The 10,704-nt window shown below is 60.7% G+C and overlaps 1 protein-coding gene across 2 annotated transcripts in view; it reads right to left on the bottom strand.

The window, feature by feature from the left end:
• GPT2 (glutamic--pyruvic transaminase 2) overlaps window positions 1-8,518 on the bottom strand; it is a 27,094-nt gene extending 18,576 nt beyond the window's left edge. Inside the window, exons 1-3 of one of the 2 annotated variants that reach the window (XM_025044627.1) lie at window positions 4,549-8,518; window positions 4,346-4,435; window positions 2,235-2,343 (exon numbers count right to left, since the gene is read on the bottom strand). In XM_025044627.1, coding sequence (XP_024900395.1) covers window positions 2,235-2,343; window positions 4,346-4,378 — 142 coding nt within the window. In that variant the 5' untranslated portion in view covers window positions 4,379-4,435; window positions 4,549-8,518. The remainder of the gene's footprint in view (window positions 1-2,234; window positions 2,344-4,345; window positions 4,436-4,548) is intronic. The other variant, XM_025044628.1, reaches the window with a different exon arrangement.
• Window positions 8,519-10,704: the final 2,186 nt, after the last annotated feature.

Here is a 10,704-nt window from a genome sequence, read left to right as displayed (position 1 = left end):
TCACCCCGGCCTGATGGCCACCGCCTCCCACAGCCTGCAAACCAGCGCCGTCGCCAAACTCCGCAGCCTCGCCCCTCACCCGGCTCTGCGACCTCGGGCCTCCGCGCACACCCCGCCCTCATCCCGGCATGCACCTGCAGGGGCTCGGATGCCGCTTTCTCCCGAACGCTCCCTCCTCACTGGAAGCCCTCGTTACCACCCCTCGGCTCTCTGCTCTTCCTGCAAGAACTCGTGAAAACTAGGCATTGTGGTTTCGTGCGAATTCTTCTCAACGTCTGTTTCTCCCGAATCTGAGGGCAAGCTCCGTGAGCACAGAAACTCCACCTGCCGCGTTCGCCAGCGTCCCTCGGTGCCTGGAACCGTGCCTGGTACACGGTGCGCGCCCGGGGAGGGCACGTGTCTCCCATCCTCCCCGGCGTGTCCCACGTCACCTCGCCCCTACTTAAGATCCAAGGGACGGCCTGAGAACTGAATGACTCATCAAACAGGAATAAGTGGAGCCCCGGGAAGAGTATGACAGGGCGTGACAAAAACACACCCACGTGAGCTCTAAGGCCTTGTGGATGCATTGAATCACCCCCGCTTGGGTCGGGGGGCTCTGGGGTGAACCCACACGTCCCCTGTCCTCTACGGGCAGGTGCTCAGGCCGTCCTAGGCTTATTTGACAGGGCACCACCCCCATCATCTCTCCCCCTGCAGTGGCAGGGCCTCCTGGTGACCCCCAAGGGCAGGGCCCCTCCACAGCTGACGAGAGGCTTTGGCACATTCGGCCCCTTCCCCGCCAGCCCAGGAGGGAAGAACAAAGCACTTCCCAGTTCAAGGACGAGGAGAGAGGCTCAGAGAGCACCTCCCTCACCTGTCCTGGTGAGCTCCTCAGACAGCGCTCAGCGCGGGCCCCCAAACCCCAAAGGCTGCTGTCCTGTTGCTCCAGCAGCCCCAAAGAGGACTCAGGGGGACGTGGCCTCCCGACCTCGCTCCCCCAGCCCTGGTGACAGAGTTGCAAAAACTTGTTGATGCGGCTTAGTACATGGAACAAAGGTCCCCTCTCCCTGCCCCAGACAGTCCTATCAGACAAACAGAAGGCAAAGGCTCCGTGCTCGCCCGCCCACCTCTCCGCTGCAGCTTCCAGGAGTCTCGGGCCTACGGCCACCGGGTCCTGTCCTGAGAGGCGCCTTTGTCCCTCTGGCTGGGCAGAGGGCATGGGAGGAAAGGGCCCGGAGTGCTCTCTGCCACCCAGGCTGGCAGGCATAAAAGCAAGGGGCACTGGGTCCTGTCTGAGAGGGACACGCCTCAGGGCGGAGGGCTGGGGGGGGTGACCACACGCGGGAGGGTGGACACAGGGCTCTTTGTGAATGGACAGAGCAGAAAAAGGGAAGGGAGTGGCAGGGAGATGGCAGAGACACCAAGGGCAGCTGATGCCCTGCTGAGCAGCCCACAGGAATTCCTGTCCCAGTTTCCGGGAACGTTCCGGAACATGTCCTAAGAAAGCTCTAAGAACAACTATTTTCCCAGGCGAGGGAAACTGGATCCCCACGCAGGCGCTGGGCGAAGGGATAGGGCAAAAATAAACAGGAAAAACATATCAACGCAGGAGATGAGAAAAACAGGCAGAGGCCCAGTCTCAGTGGAGATGGGAGAGAGACTATCACTTGCACATCAACAGGGGCCAAATTCCAGGGCCCCCTCCCTAGGGAGACAGAGGCTGGGCGTGGGCTCCCAATAGAGGCCCAAAGGCTGGGTGACAGGAAGGAACACAATGAAATAGGGGGTGGGGGTGGCTCCGTCAGAACGAAGGAAGCCACCGAAAGGGGGCCAGAGGCACCTCACAGCACCTCCCTTCCTCGACAACGGACTGCCAGTTCCCGGACAGGCGACGCGGGGACAAGCGGGGGGCTGCGGACAGGCGAGAAGGCTGCACAAGGCTGGTTACGGGATGACAGCTGCTCTGACGGGGGTTCGGCTGGGGAAGCCAGCTCCCAGGTGCAAAGCCCAAACCCAGCCCAAGGCAGGCACTGTGCCTACGGTGCCCAGGCCACCAGACGTGGCGTGACCCCCTCGGCCGGGCAAACGAGGCGATCAGAGCAGGGACGAGAGGGGAACATGATTTTTCCTTCACTCTGCACATCGGCCACCCACACACGCCCCCTCACTCACGCACACGCATAACCCGAGGCCCAGGCCCAGGCCACACGCTCATTCCACACCCTCCGGGACCTGGCAGGTCGGGGCCTCACCTAGGCTGTTCCCGCCGCAAGCCTGCAGGATCCGCCGGGCTCGCTCCTTAGCATCTTCTGGGAAGCTGGGGCTACCCAACAGGTTCGGGTAGGTGCACAGAGCTATCACCTGGGGGGACAGAGGTGCAGGCTGGGCTCCCGGGACGGGCATGAAGGACCCTGGGCAGGAGACGGCGTGACAATTCCTCTGAGGGCCGGCAGGCCAATCCACTCAGGCTCGGGCCCGGGAGAGCTTGGGGGTGGGCGGGGGGACACTGAGCTGTCTGCAGCAGACTGGGACGTGATGAGAGGCATGGTGCCTAGTGAGTGACCTGGGCTTGGGGCCCGAGGATGGGGACCACGAGAGGAGCTGGGGAACAGAAGGAGGCTGCTACTCAGCCCCGGGCCCCAAGTCTTCCATAAAAGACAGCGGCTGACACCCCCGAGGCCACAAGAGCCAGGGGTCTCCTGAGCGGGGGGCTGGGACCGAGCAGGCAGGTGCACCCTGGCTGGCTGGACAGCGGACCCCCTCCCGACTCACAGCCATGGTCCACCTTCCTCCACGGCCCCTCTCTCCTCCCTCACCATCGCCCCCTCTCCTGGCCAGAAGTGCAGATGGGGTCAGCTTTCTCACCTCTGTGGCAGAAAGGCATCCACATCTCACAAATTAAGAGGATTAAGCAAGGAGATGCTTGCAGAAGTTCTGGGAAACCCCAGCTCACGGGCAGGTCTAAGCTGGCAGCTCAGGAGCTGTGCCAGGGGGCTGGGGCTCACGGCTCTGTCACCAGCTGGGTGACCTCAGGTGAGTGCCAGCTTCTCGGAGCCCGGCTTTTCTTCCTTTATACAATGGCCAGTGACTCAGCCTGCCCTCCCCCCAGGGACACCTATGGAAGCTAGAGGTGGCTAGTACCAGGTGGGAGAGGCTGGGCCTGCCAGGGCTGGTGGCAGGGCTGGATTGGGGCATGTGCCCACCGGCCAGAAAAGGTTGAGGCGACAGGGGCCTATTCACACCCGGGGCCCCAGCGTGTGTGGGGAATTTCTGAGAAAGGCACTTTGGGCCTCATCCCTTCAAAGCTGTGTGCTTCCGGGACATCCGGGGCCCCTGAGCCCCTGCCACCCCCACCTCCCTGGCAGAGCCATGCTGCTCGGCCTGAGATACTTCCCATCCCGGGCCTAGCTCGGGGCCTCTGAAGTTCACCGGCAGCTGGCAGGCCCCTGAGGTCGGCAGCAGTGGCCACGGGAAGGAGACACAGTGCCAGCCTTGGTTCTCCCCCTGCCCCCACCCTGTGTGAACTCCCCGAGGGGCTGCAGGCTGAGGCCCCCAGCCCCATGCCCCTCACCCAGGGCAGAGCAGGTAGAAGGATCTCAGGTGTTCAGCTGCCCTGCCTGCCCCAACCTGCAAACCTTAACCACATACAAGGACCATATTTTGCTTCAAAAGAGACCCCATTGCTGTGAGAAAAAGCTTTCGCCACGCTGGTGTCCGGCCCTGTGGCATTGTCTCCCTCCTGCCCAACACTCCCACAGTTTGAGCTCAGGCAGCATCTCTGCGGTCGATGCTCAAGCTGAAACATTGACACCTGCCTTCTGGAAACCTCGGGAGTGAGCTGGGTTGCATCGGCAAGGCGGCCAGGAGGCAGCAGCTGCCGAGTCGCCAACCCCACGCTCTCCTGCAGGGCTGGGGGTGAGGCCGCCCACTCATCATCTCCTCAGGGCCACCAGGGGTCCTCCATGGCCGTGCTGCACGCACTGGCAAGTGGCAGAGGCACCACTCAAATCCAGGTGTCTCACTTGGGGAGCCGGATCCGGACCCCACACACTGCCTCCCAGCCCACCGAGCCTCTGCCTCTGCCACCCACCTCTCCAGGGCCCTCACTGACCAAGCTCCAGGGACGAGCCTCGGACACTACAGCAACCCCAAAATGGGTTTAAGAATCTCAGACAGCTTTGGAAGAGGAGGAAGCTGAGGGCGAGAACCAGGGCCGACAGGCACTGGCGGGCGCTGCTACTTCATGGGCAGCTCCCTGTGGGACTCCGGTGGCTGCTGTGTCCTGGACAGGTAGGAGGCGGAGGTGAGAGGAGCCTCCGTTCCCTGCTCTCCCAACGGCCTCTGCTCCCAACGGCCAGCTCACCTGTCGGAGGAAGGTGATGGGTTGCTGCCCCATGGCCTGGGCGTCCCCGATGTTGGCACGGATGACCTCGGTGAATGGCTTTTTGATACCCTGAGCAGAGAGGAGGCAACAGGTGGTTACTCAAGACACCTTCAGAGCCAGAAACAGGAAGCCGAGCAGTGAACCCTGAAGGGATTACGAAGCAGCCCTATTTTGGGCCTTACCAGGTGCCCCACAATGACTGCCTCAGAGAGATGTCCAAAAGAGGGTCTTGGGACAAATGTGGTGTTTGGGGGGCGGGGTCAGCAGCAGCAGATGACGACAGTCAGCGAGAAGCTCCCTCGACCCCCGGCTCCCCGTCCCCAAGGGCAGCTCCACCTCTACAGACCTAGATAAATGGCCAGGGGCACTGCGGACACCCCTCCCAGAAGACACCCATCAGCAAGGACCTGTCACGGTCACTCCCTGGCAACCTTGGCTTCGCAGAATGAAGAATGTGAGCTGATTGTCACATTAAAAAAAAAAAAAAGCATCAGGGAAGAAAAGACTGACAGACTAAAGAACAAATGTGAAGCCACTGCCCAAGCACAGGGAAGATCCCAGAGAGCAGAGGGACCCAGAGACCCCGGTGACATCGCTGGGGAGGTGACGAGGACACCCCGGCTGTTGCAGAGGAGAAAACGTGGTTTGCACGGAGGACTGTGGGAGTGTGGAAATGTGGGAATGCCACCCGGCTCCCTGATAAATCCAAAATTAGCCACTGGAAGAGTCAGAAGCCACAGCAGGCTCAGGACCTCCCCGGGCGGCTGAAAGGGTTACGTGAGACAAACAGTACGTAAGCGCTTGGGCTCGATCAAGTACAAACATCCTCGTCTTACAAAGCTGGACCAGGGACGAGGTCACGAGGGTCACGGTGGAGGGAGGAGGCGGGGCGCGGTGGCCTGGCAAGGCGGGGGCAGTGCCAAGGGGAGGCCTGGGTAAAAGCCGGGCCACCTTCCCAATCCCCACTACCCTATCCCCGTGACGCCCTAAATACAGATTTAAAGACACAACCTGTCGTTTTAACACTGCACCTGTCCTCCATCTCACACGAGGTGTGAATAAGAGCGACTTTGGAAAACTCAGAAAACCCCTTTTTAATCCGTAATGCACACACGCCTTACACAAAAACCAGCCACTCGACGGGTTCTCCTGGCCCTTCCTTGTTTGCCACCCCTAAGCCCCTCCCCCGCAGAAGTTCTCTAGCTCTTTCCGGAACGAGGAGACATGGGGGGCTGAGGAGGGTGCCCCAGAAATAGCCCGGGATCTTCACAAACGGGGCCTGATAAATCTCCCCACACTATGTTGCTGGCGGGGGGGAAGAGGCCCTCTGATTCCCCCGTGCCCTTCTGCCCAGTTCTTCAGTATGGAAAGATGTCCCAGGGGGCACAGAGAAGGTGCCAAGAGGTCCTGAGGATGAAGACAGGGGAGGGGCGGTGCTGGACCCGGGCCATGGGGAGAGGAGGCAACCCAGACACCTGGCCTCTGGGCTAGCCCCACCGGCGGGAGCCAAGAAGGCTGGTGGTAGAGTGACCCAGGCCACTGTGTGTGGAGGGGCGGGCCTGACACACGCTCGTCAGCCTGGCTGAATCGCCACGGCCCGAGACCTGGCCACCTGGCCAGGCAGGTGACTTCCCCGGTGTGGACACGGGCCATTCTTCGGTAGGGAGTAAATCTGTTCACAGCCGAGGGCCAGGAGCCAAAGTACAGCTGCGGGCCCCCGGCTGACCCAACGCAGGTGGAGAATGCTGAGACAGGACCCGGGGGGTTCCAGGCCCTCCCCGCACACTGCTCAGTCAACTCAGGGCCTGTGACAAGGAGCCAGGAACACCGAGCTCCTTTCTTGGGTCTGGTGCCCGCAGACCCCAGACGCTTGGCCATGATGGATGAGCTGGGGGCGGGCGGGAAGTGGGCTCCCTCGAATGACAGGGGCCAGCCTGTCCAGCCAAGGACCGCCACACAGAGGAGCCCACTCTGGGCACTGAGGTCTGCCAGGGAGCCCACAGCCACTCGTCCGGGCCCGGCAGGCACAGCTACTGGTGACCTCGCCTCGGCCTTGCCCCCAGGAGCCTGCAAGTTGGCACATAGCATCCCAGTTCCTCTCGGGGTCCCAGCACCCACGTGTCTAATCCACTTGCACACGTCCCACCCAGAGCTGCCTCCCTGTGGGGCACTGAGGTGAGTTCTGACCCGGGGGGCTCCAGCCCATGAAGGGGTCAGAGGAACAGCCCCCAGACTCCGGAGGTGGCAGGTTTGATAAAGTTATTAGTGGGGAAGAGGAAAAAGTCACAGGCCCAGCGCCACATGGAAAGTCAAGGGGATGATGGATGATTTTAACAGGAACGTGGCATTTCCTAGAGCAAGGGAAGGCTCTTGTCATTTCATGTGACATGTGGGTGGGAAGCCTTACTAAGAAGGTTCCTCCCCAGAAAGCCTCCCTCTCATTCGACAAATACTTATGATCGCCCATGCCCCGTGATGAGTAAGCGTGACGGGAGAGGCCACCGCCGTCAGAGCCCAGGCTAGTAAGGATCAGAAGCCGGCAGGGGAAGGGAGAGAGGGTATGGCCGGTCCCAGGCCTGGGACGCCAGGAGAAAAGACCGAGGTGATGGCGGGAAGCCGGGGGCAGGCAGGAAGCACTGGAAAGCTCCACGAGGAGGCCCCAGCGCCAAACCCCAACTAGTCCCCACGGTCCCTGAAAACAGGTATATTTCACAGCTGAGGCACCAAGTCTTGGCCCTGGGTCCACCCCTGACCATTATGGAAAGACAAGCAAAGCTGGAGGACTCTGTGCTGAAGCCACACCCACCCATGACCAGGAGGGAGCTCCAGGGGAGGGGTCCCCCGCGCAGCAGAGCAGGGAAAGCTGGCTGCAGGCGCGGGACTCCGGGGGGTCTGTGGGTGGGCCCACCACACGCAGAGATTAGCAGGGCAGAAGCAGGCACGGAAGCTGAATGAGCTCCAAACTGGAAAATTCACAACGGCGAGGCTACGGCCAGGCAGGAAAGGGCAGATCCTGCAGAGCACGTCCCCAGACCCAGAGACTCAGGGGAGGACAGGAAAGAGGGGCGCTGGGCACCCCTTCTCCCCAGGCAACTCTCATTAGCTTGAGAACCAAGACTTCAGAGTTCTCACTGGCTTCTAGTCCCAAGCGTCATCACTAACATCTCAAACTAGTCGTTAGGAGAAATAAATTGCCCCCGTTTTGCAGAGGAATATACTGAGGCCAAGGAGCTGGGGACTCGTAAGAGGCTCCCGACCCAGAAAGGCAAAGCCCAGGAAGAGGTGCGTGGTGACCTGAGCAGGGTGGGCAGGTGGAGGGCTCGTCCCATTGGAAGCCTCCATTACACATTTCCTTTTTAAAGTAGCATCTACATGCTAAAGAAAATGGCCAGTGAGATCTCAGCCCCTGCGCCTGGCACACCCAGGGTTTCCAAGCTTAGTCCCTAGCTTACGGTGACCACGGGCTCCACACGGCACCTCCCGTGTGCCCCGCTGGACGTGTGCCCCGCTGGACGCAGCGTACCCTGACGTTAAGGGCAGCGAACGGTTTTCCCCACTGGGTGCCCTTTTACAAAGAATTGAAGCCACGCCCCTTGTGCCAAGGGCCTGGCCTCCCCCAGCAGAGCCAGGGGAGTAGGCTGAGGAAGAACTGACAGCCCATGAAGGGGTCAGAGGAACAGCCCCCAGGTTCCGGAGGTGGCAGGTTCAGGTCTTTTCTGAAACTCCCACTGATTGCAGCTTATTTTTAAGCGCTGCTGCCGGTGAATGCAAGTCTCCGAAAAGCTGATGGCTTCTTTCCTTGGAGCTACTGTCGAGAAACGGCCGGAGAGCGGTGGTCGCTTTCACGCCCACCTGGCTGGCCGACCGCCCCGCCTCCTTCAGCCTCCACTGGGCATTTTCCACTCTTATCACGGAAAGGAGAGGACCTGGACTCCCCCGGCAAGCCGCCCCAAAGTCAAACATCGGGGCCACGTGTCCAGCCACAGAGCGGGCACTGTTTGCAAAGCACCTGGGGAACGCTTCCCCGTGGCAGGATAATGGACTGGGACCGCCTCAGCTTCCCCAGGACACCTCCAGGTGGCCAAGGAGGCACGGAAGTCAGATCGGGGGGGAACCCTGGGTCCACCGGGCCACCTCTGTCCTTTTATAGGTGAGGAGATGAGATTCGCCCCGTCACCCTCCCCCCACAAATCTTTGCCCACCCCTCTCTAACCGAATCGAACCCGTTCTAACATCAGTCCAGTTTTGATCACTACAGTTCAAAGCAGAGGTCGAAAATCCAAAGCTAAGCGCAGCCGGGTCCCTCGCCCTCCCCCCTGGAGAAGACTGGGGAGATGGGGGTGGCATTCTCACAAGGGCGCTGTTCAAGCCAGCACAGGGCAGAGGCTGTCCCCTGAACGGAAGGCTCGAGCGAGGCTGTGCAGGCTTGGCCCGGGGCCCAGGCCTCCAGCCCTGACAGCAGGAGCCTGCGATCCAGCGAAGGGAACAATGAACGAGAAGGGATGAGCCTGAGTGACAGCACCGGAGACCATAGGTGGACAGAAGGAACGTCACGACTGACTCAGGAGTAGGACAGCGGGGCACCCAGCCCAGAAATCACAGGGCGTTTCTGGCCCAAATGACCAAGACGTTTGTTTCCTGCAGTCACTGAACCATAGCCTGCTGGAACTCCTTGGCTCCCCGAGACTTCACACCCAAACTTGGCCCCTTAAAGTCCCGAGCCCCACACGCAAGTCTCACACACCCAAACTTGGCCCCTTAAAGTCCCGAGCCCCATTTATGAGACATAAGTCTCATTTATCCTCCAATCCCCTTCCCCAAATGCCCCACATGCCCTTCTATCTTTGCTCACAGCCCCTGATCTCACATTTTCTCTGCCTGCTAAAAAAGTCCCACCGATCCTTCAAGACCGCCAGAGGACAGGCTCAGGGCCAGAACCAGAGCAGGCACCGCCCCGGCAGCACACAGCACCCCTTTCTGTCCTAACCATCCACGTACTTCACGGAGTCCACGCTCAAGCTGGTATTTAGTCTGAACCCCAGCCAGCTCTGGAACCAGAGGAATCAGCTGGAAAGTGACAAACCGGGAACAAGTCAATCTCGGTTTTGTTCTAACAGAGAGACTGTTGTCTCAAGGAGGGCTGGCTCCAGCCTGCCAGACATCCCCAAGAAGCAGGGCAGCAAAAATCTGTGTCCTCTGCCCCGGGCCCACCTCCAGGCCAGGGAGGCTCGGAAGCTGAGCCAGCCTTCCAGGCCAAGCTTTCAACTTAGCTCTGAAAGGAGTCAGAGGCAGACACTGGACTCTGACTTGTCCAGCTCACTGCTTTTGAGTCTGCAGAATTGGGTTGTCCCAACAAAGGTCACGGCAGGCCATGAGCTCATTAAATCCCCAAAGTCCCCGTGTGAATGTGGACCAAGTGTCATGGTCCTGCCACAGCTTCTTCCCATGCATTCATGTGACCAACTCCCTGAGACATCCGGCTCTGGTGCCTCTGAGAGCGAGGGCACCTGTCCCTACCCCATCCCCATTCGGTGTGGGGACCATCTTGGGCGAGACCTTCAACTAGCTATCTTGAACTCTTCATCAGTTCTTACAAATCTTAGGGGTGTTTACTGTCTCGACGTTGCCCTCTTGACTCTACCTCCAGAAGTCCACCCAGATTAGAACTCTGGTGTCCTCCGAGAGCATCCCAACCCCACCGCGGCCACCCTGGTTATAAGGAGGCAGAAATCACTCCTGGGTGTCTGTCGCTTTACACACAGCTGCGAACGCAAGCCAAGACCCAGCCAGCTGGCCGCCAACACGAAGAAGCTACCACGGCCGCAAAGGCCCAGACGGCCGACTGCCCGGCTGCCCGCTGGGTTGGCGGGGTGACCGTGTCCTCAGACAGAACAAAATGCGGCCACCAGCCGGGGTTCCAGAAAGGTCCTATGGGAAGGATCCGTGCGGGACCCTCCTGGGTGCCCCCGCTTTTCTCAGGGGAATATGACCCAAACGCTCTCAGACGCAGAAAGAAAAAGCTTCGGGAACAAGTCTAGGCGACCTCCCTCCCGCCGCTCCGGTCCCGCACCCCGACCCCCGTCCGCCACTTCTCCATTTTGCCTTCTCCAAAGCACTTAGGCACTTCGCGAAAGTCTCCCGTTTACCTCTCCACTGCTGGCGGCCGTCCTCCCTCCTTCCCCGCGTGGACCTCGGTCCCACGCGGGCAGGCCGGCCACCTAACACGCAGCGCCTGGCACTAAGCGAGCCGCGCCCGGGGGCGCGAAGCCGGATGCCGGGCACCGGTGGGCGAGGGGTGGGCGGAGGGCGTCCTGTCGCTTATGTCCGGCCTGGCCGAA

This window comes from Pteropus alecto, unplaced genomic scaffold, assembly GCF_000325575.1.
Source record: "Pteropus alecto unplaced genomic scaffold, ASM32557v1 scaffold123, whole genome shotgun sequence".
Classification (NCBI taxonomy): Eukaryota; Metazoa; Chordata; class Mammalia; order Chiroptera; family Pteropodidae; genus Pteropus; species Pteropus alecto.
Note: the sequence above shows the minus strand (reverse complement) of the source record. Positions and strands in the feature narration are given on the sequence as shown.